The 25,892-nt window shown below is 37.6% G+C and overlaps 1 protein-coding gene across 7 annotated transcripts in view; it reads right to left on the bottom strand.

Moving 5' to 3' along the window:
* The window catches only part of RIC8B (RIC8 guanine nucleotide exchange factor B), a 116,025-nt gene that overhangs the window by 9,490 nt on the left and 80,643 nt on the right, over positions 1-25,892 (bottom strand). For 3 of the 7 annotated variants that reach the window (XR_005021503.1, XR_005021504.1, XR_005021505.1), the window contains exons 8-10: positions 22,223-22,367; positions 6,028-6,147; positions 2,998-3,081 (exon numbers count right to left, since the gene is read on the bottom strand). Coding sequence is in view for 2 of the 7 variants with exons in the window: in XM_036865922.1 (XP_036721817.1) it covers positions 6,028-6,147; positions 22,223-22,367 (265 nt within the window). In the remaining 5 variants the exon portion in view is untranslated. The remainder of the gene's footprint in view (positions 1-2,997; positions 3,082-6,027; positions 6,148-22,222; positions 22,368-25,892) is intronic. The other 4 variants (XR_005021506.1, XR_005021507.1, XM_036865922.1 and 1 more) reach the window with 2 other exon arrangements.

Below are 25,892 nucleotides of genomic sequence, written 5' to 3'. Positions count from 1 at the left end.
TAAAAGACTTTATTAACATAGAATCATAGCAGTTTTACTGGTTTCCTTCATATGAAGTTGTTTCTGTTTGTTTTCTGTTTTTGATATAAGCTACTTAGGACCTGACCTGATATTTGAGAAAAGCTCAACTATGGAATGAAAAAGCAGGAATGAATGAATGGCCTCCAAATCTTAATTTCTTTGTCAGGTAAATATGCTTACTCTCTGTCTTCATGCTTTGCATCTATTTAAAATTTAGAGCATATTATTAAAAATAATCAGACTGACAAATCTGAGAGCTGTTGGTAATTTTTCAAAATAACATAAGATCTGGAATATGAAGACTAAGAACCAAATCCTGACTATGTCATTAACCAGATGCCTGATCTTGGTTCAGTCACTTCATCATTGGTCCCATTTACTCCTCAATAAAATATCTCTTGCCCTATCTAATTCACAGGGCTGTTTTAACAGTCAGTGGAGATACTTTTTAAACTTTAAAGCACTATATAAATATTAGTCTTTTATTATTCTCATTTCTGTTAGAAGATCACATGCAAAGCTTCTAAAAATTTGCTATCTACCTCACATTAAAGAGCATGGTTAAGAAAATATAGAGAAAGAGGTTAGGGATAGTGCTCGAAAAATAAAACTCAGTTTTGTCCTTAAGTGAAGGTGATCTTTATTTCTTGGTAATTTCTCTACAGAACCTTTCTTTCCTGTTGTCCAAAATTAGCAAAATAAATATTAATAAGAGGTCAGCATGCCAGCTGACACTGTTGAATAAAGCAGTAGAAATGGAAGTTCGTACATGCTCTTCTCAATCAATCAGAAAGTCTTAAAAGTTAAAGGAGGAGGGTGACTGAGAGCAAACAGTCAATGGAGATTATTCTTATTTGATGTTTCTCTGATAAACAGAAGTCATTTCACCTAGTGCTTAAACCAAGAGCTCAAAGTAGGCACTCACTCCTACTACAGAGTTAAAGGCCAATGATGGGCAATACTAAGTTTGCGTGGCATCCTACTAAGAGACGTCCAGCCAGCTTCTCAAATTAGTCCTCCCCTACCACTTTAAGGGTATATCAGTTTAACTGGATCCAAGTTCCCTTAATTAAGCTTCTAAGCAACATTGCAGTGTATTTTAATGATGTAGAACAGTGCTATCTAATACAAATATGATGTAAGCCATATATGTAATCTTAAATGTTCTAGTAGCCACATAGAAAAAGTGAGAAAAGATAGGTAAAATTAATTATAAAATAATATGTTTAATCCAATATATCAAAAATATTATTTCAATATAAAATCCATATTAAACAATTGAGATATTTATTTTACATTCTCTTTTTGTACTGAGTCTTTGAAAGTCTGAGTATTTAACACTTACAGGACATCCCAATTCAGACTAGCCATAGTCATATATGGCTAGTGGTTACCATATTGGACAGTGCAGATCCAAAGGATTTTCTGATGTAAATTAAGATCTTGACACTTTCGTACCTAAAATAGATCTCACAATGCTATAAAGACTGGATCATATTTCTGAAATGTACCTAAAAAGCATTTCCTTGATTAAGTCATCATAAAGGTGGGAGTAATCACAGTTATTTTTGTAAGTAGAGTAAAGTAATTTAGTTACAAGAAAAAAATTATGTAATTATTACTTTTCAGTCATAAATTACCTGTCCCAGCTTCCATAAGTTTAAAAATAACCTTTGGATTAAAGGGGAACTATTCCTATATTTGATACTTGCATTTACTAAGAAAGCCATGTCCCAAATACTACACAAAGGCTGGCAAAATATATATATTGGATAAGGAGTAGATAAGAAAAGGAAGAAATGGAAAACAATTATTTATATAAATGTAAATTTTAGAAGATTTTGATAGAATATATAAGCAATAAAGGCAATGTACCTTGTTAAACAGTGATGGGGTAAGGGCAGAGTAGAAGATTAATCAGTCCTGGTTCCAATTAAGAAACTAAATGGGATTAGAAAAGTCAAAACAAAACTGAAACTGGAAATATTACTTCCCTTGGTTAACTTAGGCTTAAGCCAGTCAATCCTCTCTCCCCTTTTGTGGAGGAGGCCACGTCACTACATGCGGCTCGTGTGCTGTAGCTGAGGTGAATGCAGCTGTCTTAGCCACACTGGACTTGCTAAACCACATACAATCCCCATTCTAATCTCCCGCTTAAATTGCAGGGGCTTATTTTTTTTCCAATTCAGAAAAGGAAAGAGGAGGTGGAGAGGCAGGCAAATTTCATCCCCTTTTCCACCTCTGTTCTCACATTAAAAAAAATGTCAAATGAAGCTTTCTATAATCTTATGCCTCAGGCCTTAATGCTTATGTCTGATAAATATTACAATTATCATTCTATATTAAAGAAGTTAGGTACCCCAATATTTAAATTAGCCAGTCGTGGGCCAAAGTACCTTTAGAATTCCTTCCCAGACCTGAATTTTATGACATCTGGCCAAGAAATGGAACTGACAAAAGTATACTTTCAAGTCTTTAAACCATGTAGGCTATTTTATTGAGCAAAAAATTAACCTTCGATTTGGGGATCTGCTTTATACATTATTTCATCATCACACACTGGGGAAACCACAGGGTACAAGGCACTGTACTAGCTAGACATGATGGGATTTATGGGGTTCAAATTATTCTCAAACTCTTAAGACCTCTAGGTCCATTGCCAGTCCCCTTATCTACATCTGTCACAAATACAATCCTTATACTAAAAAAAAAATTTAAAAAAATCACTTGGAATATACTGTTAGTTGGTAGTCAATGGGAAGAAAATGTTTGAGCGCTAATCTCTCCAGTATCCTTAAAAATCTAGCTGAGATAAAGCTGCTAAGGTGGTGAGCAACTTGAGGCAGTGGCTATGTCCGGCATGGAGGCAAAATGGAAATGTAATTTTAATTTTTGCATTGGTGGTTTTACAGTTTTGGTGGTAAATAACATCTGTACCCTACACCAGGCTCAGTAACAGTACTTGGCATGACCAACCTTAGTCATCACTTTGGTAAGTGCTTTGGCACGGGCCACTGTTGCTAACCACCATCCTGGTGCAGGTCGTTCACATCTGCTCTCCTATGGATGGAAAAAAGGAAGTGTCTAGCGTCCATTCATTGGCCACATCACCTCCAATCCTATCCTTTACTCGCACGCCTTTCAAATCAGGCCCAGGAGAAAATGATTTCACTTTTAGAAAGAAAGTTAATCAGACAAAGCTACAGTACACTCTTGGCACAGCAAGACTTGGTGGGATGCGGAACATCCTTAGAGTGACAGTTGAAGGAACTAACCAACAGCACACTGCTGAAGAGGATGATTAGGAAATGTTCTGGCAAACACTGACTCTAACAGACAGACACAGTAGCACAGTGGACAGAGCAAAGGTCTTGAGTTCTGGAAAATGAAGTTCTTAGCCTTACTTTAGCTAGAAAGACAGTGTATGTGAAAGTGTTTTGTAAACTGTGAAAGGAAATGGATTTTCACCAGTCATTAGCTTGGAAATGTTTGGAGCAATTCTTTGGGCCTTGCTTTCCCCAATGATAAATCTGATAACATATTACTCAAATAATGATAAAATAACCTGAGCTCTTTGGAAGAAAGATGCAGTATGTGAATAAAAAAGATTTATCTTATTAATAAGAATAAGTTTCCCCCCACCTAGAATGAATGGTCATTTCTCCATTTGTCAATTCAATACCTCTTAAACTTCAAGGATCAGCACAAATGCTACCTTCCCTGTGAAACAGTCCCTGATTTATCCCAACAGAATGAACTGCTCCTTTTCCTGGGTGCTCACAGTTCAACACAGACCTTATTTTGTCATTACTTCCTTCTAGAATATTCTAGAATAGATTACAGCCATATCCCACACTAAAATGTGAGTTTTCCAAAGGTACGGACTACCACATTCACCTCTGAATCTCCCTCATCTTCCTAGCACAGTGCCTTGCACAGAGTAGCTGCTTAATAAATGTTCCCTGAATTTACTGAATTTAATCTACTTTGGCTTTATGGCATCTTTTTTACCTCAAAAAACCAAACCAAAAACAACAGTGAAAAGAGAGAAGAAACTTAAGACAAACACATAAGACACGTAAAGAATGGCTTCATTCTTTGCATTCCTGCTTTGGAATGCCCACTGCTGATCTCCATACAGTTTTGTCACTGATTGTTATTAGTGAGAGCAAATGTTAGAAAGCACATAAAGGCAGACAATGTAAAAACCCCACCACATGTCATGAAAAAAGTCTGTGACTTAGGACTATTCTCAAAGTTGCCTTAGCTTCAACTTTAATGGCAAAATTCATACCATCAAAGCCAACACAAGACATATTTGCTCTGCTTTATACATGTGAAAATCAGTATCACCTTCAGATTGAGCTGGGCATCTGCTGGGTGTTTACTCATCTAGGGCAAATGGGCCAGTTGGATAGCATCTGTGTTATCTTTTAAGAACTCATATTATTGAAATGAAATTTATGAAAAATGTAATTTATTCAACCTAGCTAGTTCACTGTCTTCACGCTAATGTGCTCTACTCAGGCCCTTGGTAACATTTCCCCCTCCAGCTTCTACCAGATGGACTCTGTTGGTTCTCATCCCAGCTGCTGTACTTACAGCACTGTTTCATTAGCTACCTCAGATCCTTTTGGAAGTACAAATCTTACTTTTACATGTTCATTCAGAACCTTTTACTCTGCCTCCTATAGGTCTGTCCTATCAGCATCTTCTCTTTTATTGTAAATTCATTCAGGGAAGGAACATGTATATTCTATCCAAAGGTATGGAGAATGTCATATGCAAACAGATAACAATGTCTTTTGAAGACTGTGAGCATAGTGAGCTGTAAATTCTAACCTTCTTGGGAAAATGATGGAAATTTAAAAGGACTAACTGGAAGTTAACTAAATTCTAGTCATATTAGCTTTGTAGATGATGAAGCTACTTACTTCTATGTAACTTGTACCACATTACCAGCATCATGTGAAAACTCAGACTCTGCAGAAGGTCTAAATACCCTAACTTGTCACACTCCCCATGTCAGCCTCTTCTTATTTTTGAACACTTCTACTCTAAGCCTCCTGCTGTGCTCTTAGCCTCTGCTTGTTTCTTTATTACACTTTTCCCTTTAATGGTTGGCTTTCTGGCTTTCCCGTTCTAGTTGCTACTCCTCTTGATTGAGGGATACTAGCCTTTGCATAGCTGTTGTGAAAAAGGAGATGACCAGAAGAAATTCACCTTCCAGTGGCAGCTGCCACCAACACACAGAAGCACTCACTCAAGATGGCTTAAAGGAGACAGTGACTCAATATACGACTAGAAAATTGAGCAATTCAGGCAAGTGTGAAAGGAATTAATACTTTCTAATAACTCCCCCAAGATGACTAGTTGCTTATTAGTATATATTTGATTTAATTATTTTCAAAACTGGCTATCTGGGGAGGGGAAGGAGGTGTGAAGCAAGAAGGGAAGGGGAGATTGTTTTTAGAATCCCTAATTAATACAAGTGCCTGCTTTCAGAAAATCCTTCATTTGAGCTATTCCTTTTCACTTTTTCCTATTGGGTGCGTGACATTTTAGAATTCTTGGTTTTAGCAGCAATCCAGAAAGAAAGAATTGCAAACTTGCACATCAAAAATGGAAGAAAAAAAAAAAAGCATCATGATTTGGAACAAAAACCAAAACAGACTAAAACAAAAAATACAAGAAGCAGCAAAATCATTGAACCTAATTCACAGCATCTTTTTGAAGACAGGGAGGTTAGTTGGTTAAATATCACAATGACCTAGTAGTTACTATCCTAGCTTTGAGAGCTTAAATGTTTAAGAATGCACATCCATAAGCGGCACATGTAGAAGAACCATGGTAGCCAAGAGAGATCTGAACTACTGCTGCCTGGGCCATCCTGTTCCAATCAACATGGATTTCCAGAGTTGCTGTTCTATGGTAACTCTCAGTGAGAGAGACAAAGAAATAGAACATTTTTAGAAACCAAGCAAAAAATGGATGGGAATACAATACCTGGAAAGTTTATCAAGCATGTTGACAAGTTTCATGGCTTCATATTCTTTTTGTTCTTCTGTCATTTCATCTATGGGGTTTGGCATTGGTTCCTCTAAATGACCAGTGATAAGATTAATGCTACAAAAAGAAAAAAAAGTTATGCTGTATGTTTTCAAATTATGCTCTTTCTATACTTTTCTGGTCCAAGTTGTAAGTTATAATAAGAAAGAGTATAATAGCCAAAAAATTGGCAATAGCAATTTTATGATATAGAACTGCTATAGGAATTTTTTTTAAATCGACTTTTCCTGCTAATTTGCTTTGGGAAATGGGTGATAGCGAACTTGCCAACTTTTTTTTAAAGGCATGGCTGCTTTTTAAAAATATGAAATTTGATTGGTGCCGTTAGGATAAATATCCTTGGATGCACAGCTTCTTCATTAATTATATAAGGGACAAATGATTTCAGAGAAGGAGAAATCTATTTTGTGATACAGCATAAAACAAATATGTCAAAAAATTGGAAAAATGATGACAGAGAGGCTGGAATCTGAAAATGAAAGCATGCCAATTTATAATCTCAGGAAATTAGTCCATTAGTGAGACCACAGAAGGCAATGAGTGTTTAAATAATAAAAGATAAAGCAGAAGAACAATTTTAATTAGATTTGATCTGACCTAGATTAAAAAAAGGAATGAAATCTAGCCTACCAAAAGACAGGTATACCATCTGGCTTTCTGGAAATAGATTTAATAAAGTACTTAAGATGAATAAGTTCCATAAACTTTGTATGAAGTTCTAATACCAAACAAAACTATCCTCTTAATTAAAAGTCACATTATTTTTTTTTTTTTAGGTGAAATAAAAGATAATTCTTTCAATGGCTGCCAAATATTTATAGCTTAAACATCTTTCTGGAGAAGCAGAAAAGAGGTTACAGCATTTTGTACCAGCCAGGTACACACAGTATGTTTTTAATGATCAAATGAAATATCCCTGCAAATGGCAAATCGCTGATAAGTTACTTTCTAGGGTCTACAAACACAAATGGTTTCAGGGGCCAGGCCTTAAGGATATGCAAATGAGTGAATTGGTCAAGTATAAATAACATGGAGTATTGAGGACTAGGGTAAAATGGAGAACAGTGCTAGTCTAAACAGGGAAAAAAAAAATCATGCGGGCCAAAACCAAGACACCGCGATTAATTACATCATCTGGTGGCTAGCTTGCCAGCCCTGCTTTAGACTTTTACTTGGGCAAGTTAACTTTCTTTACAGAGCAGGGCTTTTCTCACTTGGAGCAAGGGCTAGGTACTATAATCTGTTACAAAAAAATATTTATTTTTCTACATTCCTCAGAGGCTGCCTGACATACAGATTCTTACAGAAGGACTCAATGCTCCCCATCCTTAAAAACCGGATCTAAAACATACGTTTTGCCATTCTTTCATAAGACCTATGTCTAGAGCCACGGTTAAAAAACTTTTTCCTTCAAAGTAGTGGAATCCCTCACCCTTTTTATTTTAACAAATGAAATCTACACAGAAAGCTGATTTATGAAATAGATGAAAGTGGAACTGCTCAGGCAGAAGAGGGGATAGGGACGGCCAAGGAGAGTGCAGGCCTAGAATCCCTTCTATTTGTCCGCACTCACTTGCTTCCTCTTAAGGCAGCCCCTAAGGCACTTTCAGGAACTCTGGGGAAACAGTCTGAAAACCCATAGGCTTCTCAGTGATTCTTAGCCTTGGCTATACATCGGAATCACTTGAGAAACTTTAAAGACGAGGCCTGGGCCTCACCTGAAACCAGCTAAATCTGTTTTGGTTTTTTTCCAGGTGATTGTGATGAGCATTGAGGTTAAGAACCACTGGGACAGAGCGCCTACTTGAGACATTCACTGTGTGCTACTAGTCCCTCTCCCTTTTTTCAGGTGCTCATAAAAGAAAAGAAAAAGGCATCTAGTTAGTGGCCATTAACAAAAATGCCAAACGGGGTCATCACGTTTCCCAAAGGTCAAGAACAAAGAGGACCCAGACGAGGCTTCTGAGAACTATGGAGTTTTAAAGAAGTATCCAGATGCCATAGTGAAAATGTAATTCCACCACCCATCTATAATTTGCTTAGGTGTATAACGACGGGACATATTTTCACTGGTTTCTCTTCTGCTGCCTGCTAAATTAGAAAAAACATCTAGTCTTATAAATAAGTAAGTAAAGGTACTTATATATAGGCACATACCACTTACCAAGCAGACAAAGGCAATAAGGCCTTAGAAGAAAGTATAAGGGAAGGCAGATGTATTAACTATTTAGACCATGCTCATCTGTCTCTTGAGAGAAGGCTTCTCTCCTCAAGCTCAATGGAAGGGTGACTTAAATCAGATCCACACACTGTTTTAGAATATAATGAAATTAGCACAAGCCATCATGTGCCTCAGGGAAAAAATTTGTCAGGAGGACACACTGGTCAGCTCTGTGGTATTGTGGATACCACAGCACACAAAGTCAGGACATGCATTCCTGGATCAGAGCACATTTGATTCTTTTCTTGGTTCTTTTAAGGGCTTAATGGAAATGATGTCTGTTTTCCATAAGCTGACCTCAAGTCCGCTGCTGCTAAAATGATTTAATGTCTTGCTGTGAAATTAGCTACTAAAGTCACAAAATCCTTTGCTCACTGAGCATGAAAGCAGCAGCCAGAAATTCACTCTTACAGAGTAAGAAATTACCATCCTTTACCCATGTAGTAAAACATTCCAAACCCCCAAAATCACTCCAGGGATTGAGGTTTCATCTTTTTTCCTTGAAAAAACACCCCCTCCCCCTACCCCCACCCCGGTACTCAGAAGAACATAAACAAAGCCACAGCAAACACAAGTTGCTGAACCATGCCACTCTCTTACGGGAAAAATGCCAGTGTTCTGGGGGGCAGGAGGCAGACTTGGACACTGTCTCCCCTCCAGCTCCCCACTTCAAACCAATCTCATGTAGCTTCTACCCAGAGGAAGAGAAGACAAATAGTCACCACCACAGCAACAGAGTGAGGTTTCATAAAAAACTACTTTTGAAAAAAAAAAGACTATTTTTGGTTGAACAAACACTTGCCACCTTTATAACCTTGAACAGTATAGTCTGAGATTTAACTTTACAGGTTTCAGGATCTTAACACTGAAATTCTGGGATTGGTTTTTTGTTCCAAGACTCTGAGTCCTAAGATACTTTAAGTACACTAACTGTGGTGGATATTTTATTGGATAATTTTATATCCAATAAACCCTGTCTCTGCTCCCCTCCCCTATCTACTCAGCACTCCAATCCTATTTTATGTCTTCCAATTAGAGGACAAGAAGTATCCAAACTCTTATGTGTGATATGTCACCAAGAATTTTGTATTATGTAAGGCCATTATATGACAGCAGCTGGAGACAAAAGGATTAAGACTTGCTCTTCAAAATGTTGCTACATTTGGCCAACATCAACAGTACTACACTAGTTCACTGAACAAAAAAAGAGCTATTAAATGTTCCCTGAGCTATATGAAAGTTAACATCTATCTCTAAAAAACGTGGATTAAATTTTGCTCAAAGCACCCTGGTTAATCAAGAGGCTATAAAGTCAAGTCCCTACAGAGGCTAAGGCAGATAAGATGAACAAAAAAGATACATTATCAGGGGATTGGTTCAAGATGACAGAGTAGAAGGATGTGCTCTCACTCCCTCTTGTGAGAGCACTGGAATCACAACTAACTGCTGAACAGTCATCGACAGGAAGACACTGGAACTCACCAAAAAAGATACCCCACATCCAAAGACAAAGGAGAAGCCACAATGAGATGGTATGAGGGGCGCAATCACAATACAATCAAATCCCATAACTGCTGGGTGGGTGACTCACAAACTGAAGAACACTTATACCACAGAAGTCCACCCACTGGAGTGAAGGTTCTGAGCCCCATGTCAGGCTTCCCAGCCTGGGGGTCTGGCAACAGGAGGAGGAATTCCTAGAGAAACAGACTCTGAAGGCTAGCGGGATTTCATTGCAGGACTTCAACAGGGCTGAGTGAAACAGAGACTCCACTCTTGGAGGGTACACACAAAGTAGTGTGCTCATCGGGACCCAGGGGGAAGGAGCAGTGACCCCATAGGAGACTGAACCAGACCTACCTGCTAGTGTTGGAGGGTCTCCTGCAGAGGCAGGGGGTGGCTCTGTCCAACCGTGAGGACAAGGACACTGGCAGCAGAAGTTCTGGGAAGTACTCCTTGGCGTGAGCCCTCCCCCAGTCTGCCATTAGCCCCACCAAAGAGCCCAGGTAGGCTCCAGTGTTGGGTCATGTCAGGCCAAACAACCAACAGGGAGGGAACCCAGCCCCACCCATCAGCAGTCAAGTGGATTAAAGTTTTACTGAGCTCTGGCCACCAGAGCAACATCCAGCTCTACCCACCACCAGTCCCTCCCATCAGGAAACCTGCACAAGACTCTTAGATAGCCTCATCCACCAGAGGGCAGACAGCAGAGCAAGAAGAACTACAATCCTGCAGCCTGTGGAACAAAAACCACATTCACAGAAAGACAAACAAGATGAAAAGGCAGAGGGCTATGTACCAGATGAAGGAACAAGATAAAGCCCCAGAAAAACAACTAAATGAAGGGGAGATGACAGGCAACTTTCCAGAAAAAAAATTCAGAATAATGAGAGTGAAGATGATCCAGGACCTCGGAAAAAAAATGGAGGCCAAGACGGAGAAGATGCAAGAAATGTTTAACAAAGACCTAGAAGAATTAAAGAACAAACAAACAGAGATGAACAATCCAATAACTGAAATGAAAAATACACTAGAAGGAATCAATGGCACAATAACTGAGGCAGAAGAACAGATAAGTGACCTGGAAGACAGAATGGTGGAATTCACTGTTGTGGAACAGAATAAAGAAAAAAGAATGAAGAGAAATGAAGACAGCCTAAGAGACCTCTGGGACAACATTAAACATAACAACATTTGCATTATAGGGGTCCCAGAAGGAGAAGAGAGAGAGAAAGGACCCGAGAAAATATTTGAAGAGATTATAGTCGAAAACTTCCCTAACATGGGAAAGGAAATAGCCACCCAAGTCCAGGAAGCCCAGAGAGTCCCAGGCAGGATAAACCAAAGGAGAAACATGCCGAGACACATAGTTATCAAATTGGCAAAAATTAAAGACAAAGAAAAATTACTGAAAGCAGCAAGGGAAAAACGACAAATAACATACAAGGGAACTCCCATAAAGTTAACAGCTGATTTCTCAGCAGAAACTCTACAAGCCAGAAGGGAGTGGCATGACATATTTAAAGTGATGAAAGGGAAGAAATTACACCCAAGATTGCTCTACCCAGCAAGGATCTCTATCAGATTCGATGGAGAAGTCAAAAGGTTTTCAGACAAGCAAAAGCTAAGAGAATTCAGCACCACCAAACCAGCTCTACAACAAACGCTAAAGGAACTTCTCTAAGTGGTAAACACAAGAGAACAAAAGGACCTACAAAAACAAACCCAAAACAATTAAGAAAATGGTAATAGGAACATACATATCGATAATTACCTTAAACGTGAATGGATTAAATGCTCCAACCAAAAGACACAGGCTTGCTGAATGGATACAAAAACAAGACCCATATATATGCTGTCTACAACAGACCCACTTCAGACCTAGGGACACATACAGACTGAAAGTGAGGGGATGGAAAAAGATATTCCATGCAAATGGAAATCAAGAAAGCTGGCGTAGCAATACTCATATCAGATAAAATAGACTTTAAAATAAAGAATGTTACAAGAGACAAGGAAGGACACTACATAATGATCAAGGGATCAATCCAAGAAGAAGATGTAACAATTATAGATATATATGCACCCAACATAGGAGCACCTCAATACAGAAGGCAACTGCTAACAGCTATAAAAGAGGAAATTGACAGTAACACAATAGTGGGGTACTTTGACACCTCACTAACACCAATGGACAGATCATCCAAACAGAAAATAAATAAGGAAACAGAAGCTTTAAATGACACAATAGTTAATGTATCTGGAGAGATACATTAAATTGATACATTTAATTGATATTTATAGGACATTCCATCCAAAAATGGCAGATTACACTTTCTTCTCAAGTGCGCATGGGACATTCTCCAGGATAGATCACATCTTGGTTCACAAATCAAGCCTCAGTAAATTTAAGAAAATTGAAATCATATCAAGCATCTTTTCTGACCACAACGCTATGAGATTAGAAATCAATTACAGGGAAAAAAACATAAAAAACACAAACACATGGAGGCTAAACAATACGTTACTAAATAACCAAGAGATCACTGAAGAAATCAAAGAGGAAATCAAAAAATACCTAGAGACAAATGACAATGAAAACACGATGATCCAAAACCTATGGGATGCAGCAAAAGCAGTTCTAAGAGGGAAGTTTATAGCAATACAATCCCACCTGAAAAAACAACAAACATGGGGCTTCCCTGGTGGTGCAGTGGTTGGGAGTCTGTCTGCCGGTGCAGGGGACATGGGTTTGAGCCCTGGTCTGGGAAGATCCCACATGCTGCGGAACAACTAAGCCAAATAAATAAGTAAATAAATGAAGAATTGCTTTGCTTGGCTCTTAAAAAAAAAAAAAAAAAAAAAAAAAAAAAAAACAACAAACATCTCAAATAAATAGTCTAACCTTACACATAAAAGAACTAGAGAAAGAAGAAAAACAAAACCCAAAGTTAGGGGAAGGAAAGAAATCATAAAGATCAGAGCAGAAATAAATGAAATAGAAACAAAGAAAACAATAGCAAAGATCAATAGAAGTAAAAGCTGGTTCTTTGAGAAGATAAACAAAATTGATAAACCATTAGCCAGACTCATCAAGAAAAAGAGGGAGAGGACTCAAATCAATAAAACTAGAAATGAAAAAGGAGAAGTTACAACAGACACTGCAGAAATACAAAGCATCCTAAGAGACTACTACAAGCAACTCTATGCCAATAAAATGGACAACCTGGAAGAAATGGACAAATTCTTAGAAAGGTATAACCTTCCAAGACTGAACCAGAAAGAAATAGGAAATATGAACAGACCAATCACAAGTAATGAAATTGAAACTGGGATTAAAAATCTTCCAACAAACAAAAGTCCAGGACCTGATGGCTTCACAGGTGAATTCTATCAAACATTTAGAGAAGAGCTAACACCTATCCTTCTCAAACTCTTCCAAACAATTGCAGAGGAAGGAACACTCCCAAACTCATTCTATGAGGCCACCATCACCCTGATACCAAAACCAGACAAAGATACTACAAAAAAAGAAAATTACAGACCAATATCACTGATGAATATAGATGAAGAAATCCTCAACAAAATACTAGCAAACAGAATCCAACACCATACACCATGATCAAGTGGGATTTATCCCAGGGATGCAAGGATTCTTCAAGATACGCAGAACAATCAATGTGATATATACCACGTTAACAAATTGAAGAATAAAAACCATATGATCATCTCAATAGATGCAGACAAAGCTTTTGACAAAATTCAACACCCATTTATGATAAAAGCTCTCCAGAAAGTGGGCACAGAGGGAACCTACCACAACATAATAAAGGCCATATACAACAAACCCACAGCAAACATCATTCTCAATGGTGAAAACCTGAAAGCATTTCCTCTAAGATCAGGAACAAGACAAGGATGTCCACTCTCACCACTATTATTCAACATAGTTTTGGAAGTCCTAGCCACGGCAATCAGAGTAGAAAAAGAAATAAAAGGAATACAAATTGGAAAAGAAGAAGTAAACCTGTCACTGTTTGCAGATGACATGATACTATACATAGAGAAGCCTAAAGATGCCACCAGAAAACTACTAGAGCTAATCAATGAATTTGGTAAAGTTTCAGGATACAAAATTAATGCACAGAAATCTCTTGCATTCCTATGCACTAGTGATGAAAAATCTGAAAGAGAAATTAGGAAACACTCCCATTTACCACTGCAACAAAAAGAATAAAATACCTAGGAATAAACCTACCTAGGGAGACAAAAGGCCTGTATGCAGAAAAGTATAAGACACTGATGAAAGAAATTAAAGATGATAGAAACAGATGGAGAGATATACCATGTTCTTGGTTTGGAAGAATCAATATTGTGAAAATGACTATACTACCCAAAGCAATCTACAGATTCAGTGCAATCCCTATCAAATTACCAATAGCATTTATTACAGAACTAGAACAAAAAATCTTAAAATTTGTATGGAGACACAAAAGACCCCAAATAGCCAAAGCAGTCTTGAGGGAAAAAAACCGGAGCTGGAGGAATCAGACTCCCTGACTTCAGACAATACTACAAAGCTACAGTAATCAAGATGATATGATACTGGCACAAAAACAGAGATATAGATCAATGGAACAGGATAGAAAGCCCAGAGATAAACCCACACACCTGTAGTCAATTAATCTATGACAAAGGAGGCAAGGATACACAATGGAGATAAGTGGTGCTGGGAAAACTGGACAGCTACATGTAAAAGAATGAAATTAGAACACTCCCTAACACCATACACAAAAATAAACTCAAAATGGATTAGAGACCTAAATGTAAGACCGGACACTATAAAACTCTTAGAGGAAAACAGAGGAAGAACACTCTTTGACATAAATCACAGCAAGATCTTTTTTGATCCACCTCCTAGTGTAATAGAAATAAAAACAAAAATAAACGAATGGGACCTAATGAAACTTAAAAGCTTTTGTACAGCAAAGGAAACTACAAACAAGACGAAAAGACAACCCTCAGAATGGGAGGAAATATTTGCAAATGAATCAACGGACAAAGGATTAATCTCCAAAATATATAACAGCTCAGGCAGCTCAATATCAAAAAAAGAAACAACCCAATCCAAAAATGAGCAGAAGACCTAAATAGACATTTCTCCAATGAAGACATACAGATGGCCAAGAAGCACATGAAAAGCTGCTCAACATCACTATTTATTAGAGAAATGCAAATCAAAACTACAATGAGGAATCACCTCACACCAGTTAGAATGGGCATCATCAGACAATCTACAAACAACAAATGCTGGACAGGGTGTGGAGAAAAGGGAACCCTCTTGCACTGTTGGGGGGAATGTAAATTGATACAGCCACTATGGAGAACAGTATGGAGGTTCCTTAAAAAACTAAAAATAGAACTACTATACAGCCCAGCAATCCCACTACTGGGCATATACCCTGAGAAAACCATAATTCAAAAAGACACCTGCACCCCAACGTTCACTATTTACAATAGCCAGGTCATGGAAGCAACCTAAATGCCCATCGACAGATGAATGGATAAAGAAGATGTGGATAAAGAACATTTATACAATGGAATATTACTTAGCCATAAAAGGGAACGAAATTGGGTCATTTGTAGAGACGTGGATGAATCTAGAGAGTGTCATACAGAGTGAAGTAAGTCAGAAAGAGAAAAACAAATATCGTATATTAACGCATATAGGAACCTAGAAAAATGGTACAGATGAACTGGTTTGCAGGGAAGAAATTGAGACACAGATGTAGAGAACAAACGTATGGACACCAAGGCGGGAAAGTGGCGGGGGGTGGTGGTGGTGTGATGAATTGGGAGATTGGGATTGACATATATACACTAATAATGCATAAAATGGATAACTAATAAGAACCTGCTATATAAAAAAATAAAATAAAATTCAAAAAAAAAAAGATACATTATCAAATCAAAGGAGCTTATGCCTGGTATGACAGGGGCCACAGTCACTCAACTCCATCAGTCAGTTACCATGTGAGAATGCAGGCCTAATGTTATCAGAACTTCCACTTTTTCAAAAGAAGTTAGAAATTCAGATTTTCACCTGAAATATCTGAATTCTAAATTATTTTAAGAAGCCCTATGTAAAACAAAAATTAAAAACATAAAACCAAATAACCAACACAACATCAGGCAAGTGAAGCAAAACCTACCTGTGGGCTAAATGTAGCCTATGGGCTGACAATTTGTAACCTCTAGGAAAGGGATCAGGGTTTTTAGGAAAAGGTGTTTGTGCGCCAGATCACGGAAGAAGGGGGCAGGTGGGGTGGGAAAGGAGACGTTATATGCACATGAAATTAGAAATGTCTTTCCAGGAAAAACTCTCCATAATATCTGCCACTCCACAAAAACAATCAAAAGAGCAGAGTGGAAATTTACCATATCCTGTTTTCTTGAATTCCATTCCCTGGTCCCACTCCCCAACTAGATGTGAAGCTTGATGAGGGCAGGGACCTCAACTGTCTTGGTATCCTAATGTTGAGAAGGGGCTGACCAAGTTAAATTTATTCAAAAACTCAAAAAAATTAATTTATTCAACAAAAATTTACTGAGTGCCTACAGTATGTGAGGCACTATTTTCGGGCCATCTCAATGAATAAAAAAATTTCTCTCATGGAGTTTATCTTCTAGTGGGGAAAAAAGACTAAATGAATAAGTAAATTATATGGTATGTTAGAAGGTAATAAGTGCTATGAAGGAAAAAGAGGAAGGAAGTGCAAGGTGGAGGGGTAAAGGTAGGAGTGTGGCAATTTTTAATATGGGGAGAGGACAGACTTTACTAGGAAGATGATCATTGAGTAAAGACATGAAGGAGGTGAGGGAATAAGACAAGTAGCTATCTGGAGAATAGGCATTCCAGGCAGAAGGAACAGTCAGTGATGCAGAGGCCTCAGACAAGAGTGTGTCTGGAGCATGACAAACAGTGAAGAGCCCAGTGTGGTGACAGTACAGTGAGAAAGGGTGCGTGTACATCACTGCAGGGACTTTTGGTGTTTAGCCATTGTAGAGTTTTGAGCAGTGATGTCTGACTTACATTTTATAAGGATCGCATTGGCTGCTGAGTTGAAAACAGACTGAAGGGTGACAAGGATAGAAGCAACAAGACCAGTTAGGAAGCTATTTAAAATGATCCTGGAGGGAGAGAAAAGTTTAGCTTGGACTGGAGTAGTAGCAGTGATGGCAGTAAGGGGTGATTAGATTCTGAATGTATTATGAAGGCAGAGCCAGAATTACCTAACAGATTTTTGTGAATTAGAATGAACTGAATAGAACTTTTAGCTTTCAGGGATATCAGGGTTTATAAAAAATATATTTTCTCATTTTCTACTTTGGTTATATCAAAGAAAGATAATAGATGCTCTAAGAACAGGGAAATTATGTGAGGGGCAAATCATCTCTCCCTTTGATTGGCTTTGAAGAATATGGTAGCAGTTAAAACACAAGCTTTGACTTCACACCTGTTAGGATGGCTATTAGATTAAAAAAAAAAAAGCCAGAAATAGTAAGTATTGGAGAGGATGCAGAAAAACTGGAACCCTTGTGCACTGCTGGTGGGAATGTAAAATGGTATGGCAGTTCCTCAAAAAATTAAACATAGAACTACCATATGATCCAGCAATTCCACTTCTGGCTATATACCCAAAAGAAGTTAAAGCAGGGACTTGAAGCAAGGACAGATATTTGTACACTCGTGTTCATAGCAGCATTATTCACAACAGCCAAAAGGTGGAAACAACCCAGGTGTCCACTGATGGATGAATGGATAAACAAAATGTGGTAAATACATTATATAGAATGTTATTCAGCCTGAAAAAGGGAGGAAATTTTGACACATGCTACAATATGGATGAGTCTTAAAGACATTCCAAGTGAACTCAGTCACAGAAGGACAAGTATATGATTTCACTTATATGAGGTTCTTAGATTCCACTTATATGAGGTTCCTAGTCACATTCATAGAGAAAGAAAGTAGAATGGTAGTTACCAGGGGTTGTGGGGAGAGGGAATGGATACAGAGTTTCAGTTGGGGAAGATGAAAAGTTCTGGAGATGGATGGTGGTGATGGTTGCACATTAATGTATATAATGCCACAGATATGTATGCTTAAAATGGTAAATTTTATGTATATTGTACCTCCAAAATAAGAAGGCAAAGTGAAAAGCACAGTAAAACCTGCTTTGTCTACCTCAAAAACAACAACAAAAATCTCAAAAAACACCAGCTCTGGAGTTAGGCCACCTGACCACTCACGAACGGTGTGCCCTAGACAAGCTCTGGAAACCACTGAGCTTTAGTTTCCTCATCTGTAAGATGGGGATAACCCTAGCCCAAAGGTTTGCTGTAAAGATTAAATGAGATAATATCAGGAAAGTTCTTAGAACAGTACCTGACACATATTAGATAATAAATACCAGCTATTATTAGCATAAGTGAGCTACTTGGTAAGAAGTAAGCCAGCCAGAAGGCCTTGGATCCAGTGAGTTAGTCTATTAAGTTAAATCGTCACTATGGAGCTGCATGTGCTAAAGAAGCCACGCAACACTAGGTGTTTCGTGGAGTTATGGTTAAATTCAGATACAAGGTATTCTGAAGAGACACCAGTTAATAATGGTGACTGAGGTGAAAATGTCTCAAGTAATTTGAGAATTACCATATAAATATAAAACTGATTCCACATTAAAAGAGTAGGGTAAATTATGAAACAACATCTTAATCCAAGTTTTTGCATTCTATTAGCAATGTAAAGAAATAGGGTAATGTGGTGTAATTCTTTCACTTATTTATCAACTATTAAGTATCATGTATCATCCATACAAATAGACATACTGAATACATATAGATACACCAAGTTGCACCTAGGCAATTAAAAAAGCTCCAAAATACCTTTTTAAATTATAGTGCTTTATAATGTTTCCTACATTGGGCTGTTGGATTAAGAGTGATATCCTTGATGTAAAGGATATGGAAAAACTATGGTTGTGAATCTGTAGGAAATGAAACCTGAAGCAAAGCTCAATATTGTAGGTTCAGGTAACACACCTTTTGCTGGCCATTTACCCAAATTAAAATACAAAAGAAAAATTAGAGAACTCAATTTTGAAAGTGCAAAACTGGTGTGATTGCAAACATCACAAAGGTTGGTTAACCAGTATACATGGCAGAAGTGGCAAAATTTTATTTTTGATTCCGGTCTTTAGAGATCTGAATTTAGGTTTTGTTTCATGATTGCTTACAGTAAATAAATTTCAGTTCCTAGAAAGGCTAGTTTCATCCTATTATACATAAATATACCATCACAGTCTAAACTAGGCATAGAATAATTAGAATCTAGAATTCTAGAATAACTAGAATAATTTTAATCTGCTGAGTGTGATTATGAACTAGTATGGGGTATTAAGAATACAACGGTACATCCTAGAGTTCTGCCCACTTTGGCCATTCCGTCCTTCCACCCCTCCATACAGTGGCCCTATAAATACACCTTTTTGGACCCATAAGCTCCTATATACCATACCTAGCCTGAAAGCAACTGGTCTAAAATGAGCCAAATGTCATTACATACACATTTTTCAATTGATGTTTGGAATGATTTACAAACCACAGTAATCAGTTATGTTATACCACCTATTCAGTCAAGGGGCCTCCATGCTCAGAGGCATAAAAGAAACGGGTTAAAGTCAGAATTTAGAAATTTGGTTTCTTTTTGATAGAGGACCAAAGCTTATCTGAAAACTTTTTACAAACATGGCTAGACATACACCAAAAACCTGTGTGGCATGTACTTGATTCTATGAGTGTATTTTGTCTAAGTGTGTTAATTGCAGAAAGCCATTTCCAGTCCGTTAAATACATTTATTTTGACACAAAAAGGATTGTAGTGATATTAACTGTCTCTCATAGCCTGAATGTAAGCTCCATACAATTCTTAGTTTCAGATTCCACTAAAGGATTATAGGTTACCTTGGTGCATTAATCGGAATCCACTTACATTTTTGACAATGGGACGAGGGTCAACTGGATGAAGGGTAATTTCTCTGCTTTTGCCAGTGCTAGCACTGTTTGTGAATAAGTGCATCATAAGAGAAGCAGACTGTGATCCTGAGAACACTGACTGGTGAGGAGTAATCAGCGGGTAGGGGACTAAGTCATCCTTTCAAATGCTGACTTTATAAACTTGACTAGATTGGTAAGAAGTTTTCTTTCCTCGAGCTTGTGGATCACTGCCCAGAACACAAAGGATTGTCTTGCTTGCAAAGTACTTTTCCACCACCCCTTCCATGGGGACCATTTTAATAAGTATTTTAAATTAACAAATGAAACATCCCACTACACTGTTGCACCTGAAAGAGGGAAGATGTAAGAGAAAAGCAGATGCAAATCGATCTGAAGAGGGAAGATGTGATGCTATGTGAGAAAAACGTATTTATACTTATAATGAGCAATGTTTAAGAAACACAACAAGATCTCACAATGGTGACTATTCTGGCCACACTAACACACCATTCCTATTAATGATATAGGCCAGATCCAAAGGCTGAAGAAGATTCCAACCAGGGATGTAAGGCCTAAGTACAGAATCTTTCTGACAGAGAGCCAAAACAATAATAATATCAAAATCATGGTCCTTGATTTAAACAAACAGTGCTTTCCTGAAATCTAATATCACTTCCATAATGTAACACATTTCTATTTCCTGTACTATTGGGAGAGACCCAGTGTGTTCTCGTATTTTTTCTGAGGTTCTTCTTGTTATAGTAGCGTTCTTGTGTTCGCTAGATATATGACCAATACCATTTTAGAAGTCATCTACCAAATAAAATCAACAACACACATTGAGATGCAATGATATCAACCACTCATGAGTACTCTAGAGTTTTCTATATTAGTTGACTGTGTCCACATACCCTGGGACACAATGAATGCCTAATGTAATTTCTACCTTCATTTAAAAATATGAGACTCCTTAAATGGTATATTTTAATGTCTCAAATGGAGAGACAGAAAATATTAAACTGATATGGAAATATAGTTTATGGAATGGAAAAATCAAGAGCTAGCAAGAATAGTTTAGAATGATGACTTCTATAATTATGGAAAGATTAATGTATTATTTTTCTATCTTAGCTTCAAATACCTGATAGAGGTGCCCAACTTATAACATCTACATGGTGGCAGTCTTGAGAACTTACTGCTTAGAGCCACTGCTAGCTTTTTTTCCCCCAAAGTCTTTTTCTTCTAGGACACACTCCTAGATCCTGTTGAGGCTGATAGCCCTGGGGATGCCACAAGTAACACCATCTACTCAGACCTGATTTGCCAAGAATACAGGCCATATAAGTCCTGTCTGATTAGGGAATGATCTTTTTCTTCTACCTTCTGACAACCTATTATTTTCATTTCAACAAAGCACAATCTATACTTTTAAAAAAAGAGCCTAATTTTGCAGATAATGATTTTTCTATCCCTGTTCAACTACTACATTATCCACATCACACTCTAGAAGACTGTGGATAGAAAACATAGCATATGTCAATATCATCATCAATAGGGAAGGGCATACCCTTTTAACATTCAGTAATGAAAACCAGAAAACTGAGCTCAAATAACTCCTAATAAGTGGAAACTAAGAAATTTACCTGGGATTGGAGTTGAGAGGGGGATGAAAAGGATGGGGAGTAGAAGAGTAGAGGTGGTTTGTTTCGGGATAAGAGACGATTAGTGTCTTTGACTTGTAAGCACTGACTCAGGGAAAACTTGATAGAGTCTCTGGTTTGCCTATCCAGTGTACTAATGCCTCTGTTAAAAGATGATTCCATAAATGTTTGATTAAAATTTACCATAGAGCCAGTTTTCTTTCCTTTTGCTAGTAATGTGCCCTGTTGCTTTACTTTACTGACTCATAAGGGCTTTTCACAAGAGGAAATATCAGAATGTATGGAACCTACATTTAGATTTCTGAGAAAGACTGAAGTATCAAATAACCAACTTAAATACTTGGTCTTGGTTATACCTTATAAAATCTCAACTTATGGAAAGGAGAGCACAAAATAAGCAACAATATCCTTTAAATATATGACGGTAGACATCTAAAAACGCTACCTCTCTTAATACTTAGGAGAGGGTAATGAGCACATGCAGCGGAACATTTCTTGCAATATTATCCTTCCTCGATCACTTGAAGTCACCCTCTAAGGCACTAGCTATGAAACTGCCTCTAAAACTATTAAACAGAAAGCTTCCAAATCCACAAAGGAAGAGAAATACTTGGAAAATGAAAGCCAAAGGAAGTGAAAGGCAAATAACCAATTCAAAGGCAGACATAGTTAGGTGAAAAGAAACATGATACTATACTTTGGTTTTGCATTTTTGTATTCTTCAGTGTCTGTGTCCTCGTCCTCTGAGTACCAATTATCTCCTCTTCCTCCAGCCAAGAGGCCCCTGGCCGCCAACAGTCCTGCAGCGTTCCCATAGCCAGTGTATTTCAGCAGGCTATCCACTGCAAAAACAGAATAGGCTTTTAGACAGGAATCCCTGAGTCCTCACTATCATCACCAACTACTCACCAACACAGGGAGGCTAGAGATATATGCCATGGTAGTAAATCTTAAAATTGAGAGGTTTTCAAAGTGTGGTAGTAGTAATCCTACATGCTCTGAGGACCAAAAACCTTTTTTCAGGTATCAGAAATTCAAATGAAGCTGTTTTGAATATACTTTGTGGCAGGAGTGGGGCTTCTGTGACCACCAGGCCATTGGTAAGGGTGGTGTTTTTAAGTTTTTGATCACAAATTTGATTTCTTTATTCAGTTTCAGAAAAATGATGATTAGAAAGTTAATGAAAGCCAGATTGACATTTTACCAATATAGCACATAATGTAAATCTTTCCTATTCCTTTTATAGGAATTGGAGGGAAAGAGATTAAGAAATAAGAAAACCTAAGGATATTAGCAAATAGGATAGGCTAAGTTACTCCTTTTTCAAAGAAGTCAGCAACAATATGTAAGCACATTATACCCACTGAAAGGTAGGCCAGGAATTGCTGGACCTTAATAATGGTTCTACCACTTACTAGCAGGCTCTTTACTCCAATTTTCAGATACAGACAATTGGAATAATATCTACCTCACTGGTTAATACATGCAAGGTGCTTAGGAAAGTATCTGGTACAAACTAAACGTGTTCTTTTCCCCTAGTAATATGTAAAATGATTATTTTATTTTTTAAAGATTTATTTATTATTTATCTTTGGCTGCGTGGGTCTTAGTTGCGGCACGCGGGATCTTCGTTGAGGCATGTGGGATCTTTTGTTGCAGCGCGCGGGCTTCTCTCTAGTTGTGGCATGTGGGTTTTCTCTTCTCTAGTTGTGGCGCACAGGCTCCACGGTGCATCGGCTCTGTAGTTGTGGCACACGGGTTCCAGGGCACGTGGGCTCTGTAATTTTGCGGCACGCAGGCTCTAGTTTAGGCACGTGAGCTGAGTAGTTGTGACACATGGGCTTAGTTGCCCTGCGGCATGTGGGATCTTAGTTCCCTGACCAGGGATTGAACCCGCGTCCTCTGCCTTGTAAGGCAGATTCTTTACCACTGGACCACCAGGAAGTCCCTAAAATGATCATTTTAGACTTATCTTAACAACAAGAAAAAAAAAGCCCAGTGAAGCACTTGGTGCAGGTCCTGTGTAAGTATTAACTTGTCATCAGTTCATCAATGTAAGGGGAACCCTGAATTGTAGGAATTTTTTTGATTTCTAAGTACCTTTAAGGAAAATACTAAGGAATATTTAGCAGCTTTATTTAGAAACTCTTTTCTTCAGGTACAGTTTCAAGGTGAACACTAGAATATTCAATCAAAACATAAAAAATGGCAAAATTTACTTAAGGCTTTCAATAAAATGTCATTCTAAAGACAACTGTAGGAAACAAAACATAACACTACGTATTTTATCCACGTATAAAGTCTTAGTAAAATCTACATCTGAAATACTACTGTAATTCATATAACTTACCTCAAAAAAGACAAAATAAAGCTGGAGAAGATTCAGAAGAGGGCAATTAAAATGACTTTGGGGAACTGAAAGGGGCAGTGGATAAGGAACTAAGTGGTTAAGGAAAAGGGATATATATAATGAGTATGAAACCATGAAGGGCATGGATAGGATGTAGGATAAATAGTCCAGGATAGAGTTGTTCATTAAATTTTCAAATACTTGAACGAGAGGGTACCTCCCTTGACACTGAAAATAGGTAATTTGGGGGCAAATAAAAGGAAGTCCTGCTTTCAAAGGACAAAGCAAATGTGAAATTTGTGCAAAAGGAAATACAGATTAATAATATAAGTAGATTAAATAAAGTTTTACACTAGTCACTTTTAACTATTTTCTACATTAAAACCTACTGGTAACTGTGGTCTCTTTGGTAATAATTCTCAATGGGTGCTGGGTAGAATCATATTAGAATTTAATGAGGGATCATGGTGGTGTAATCTGAAAACCCTCTGAATAAATCTGATATGCTCCCTCTTGCCTCCACAAGATGGAGTGATTTAGATAAATTAATGGATTCTTGATGGGTTATTAGGGGAAGTGAATATCCAGTATATACAGATATTCTTAATATTCATGACCTTAACCACATGGTCAGACACAAAGTCACTGAGGCTGAAGGATCATATATCTGAACCCACATGACAATGATACTCTCACTAAGTTTTTGGATAAGGTTTATATTTTTTAACAAATATGATGTTTAGCAGTTCCAGAAAAGAAATATTCACTGAAAATGTGAAAGTCTAAACTGAGATGATATAAATAAATGGTTTAAATAAATATACTTAAAAAATAAAATAACAGTAAGAAAGACACAAAATGTAAATAACCACCTACAGTGGCCAAACATTAAAATAGCTTAAGAATACAGTTTATGAAAGGCCAAAATAGGTTAAAAAGAAGTCAACAGAGCACTAAATAACCTGCTTTCTTATGCAGAAAATCCTCCTGGAAGCTAGTCAATAGTAAAAATCTCTAGCACTTTTATGAAAATAGTGCTTACTGCTCATTCACTGGAACAAACATTCTGTGTCAACTCTGTGACAGCTTGGGTTACAAAGACTGTTTCAGACATACCTTGCTTTCAGAATAGTAGACAAGGCTACGGCCAATAGTTTAAAAATCAAATGAACATTTGCTAATGAGATAAAATACTTAAAAATGGGGGTTGGGGAAGAGGAGACAAATGGACTACAAAATCCACACAGTGAGAGGCATTTTCTTTGTGAAGTTCTGATTTATATTATTTGGTGGAGTGTTTTTAGTTACTTTTTAGTCTATTTTCATATATACTGTATAACATCCTGTTTGATATTGGGAACGTAGTAAGAGGAAAATAGACTGAATTTGGATGTTAAGATGAGTTGCTAAGGCAAACAAAAGATCTTCTGAGTGGTCCTTAAAAAAAAGAAACACACAAATGTATTTGTTCTTTGTCACAGTACTCATCCATGCAATTAGATGAAACTGCTGCAGAAATGAAACAAAACAGCATTCAGTCAGAAAGTTGCAAGAAATATTTCACCATTATTTTATCAAGATGCTAGAAGGCACTATGAACAGAGGAAAGCAACCACAGCAGCACACTGCAAAGTCAGAACTGCACTGGTAGTAATGGCATTATTGCTTATGTAGACGTGGGTTTTATCACACTCTCCTATGAAAACCAATAAAAGGGGTTTTGCTCTTTTACTACGGAGAAAGAACGGCAGAGCCAGATTCTACCCAGAAACGATTCCCCCTTCTCTGTTACACAGAGAAGGATTTACAGTCATTTTCCATTCAGTTAAATGCTGTGACTTTTTGAAATCCTATACTAGAAGCTTCCTCTGACTAGTCTTCCTACTTCCAGTCTCATATCCCTCCATTCCTGGTTCCACACAACTGCCTGTTATATCTTTGATATTCTTTTTTTTTTTAATTTTATTTTATTTGGCCACGCTGCACAGCATGTGGGATCTTGTTTCCCCAACCAGGG

The sequence above is a fragment of the Balaenoptera musculus genome, chromosome 10 (assembly GCF_009873245.2).
Source record: "Balaenoptera musculus isolate JJ_BM4_2016_0621 chromosome 10, mBalMus1.pri.v3, whole genome shotgun sequence".
NCBI lineage: Eukaryota > Metazoa > Chordata > Mammalia > Artiodactyla > Balaenopteridae > Balaenoptera > Balaenoptera musculus.
The sequence above is the reverse complement of the archived record's forward strand: the minus strand, read 5'-3'. Positions and strand labels throughout refer to the sequence as shown.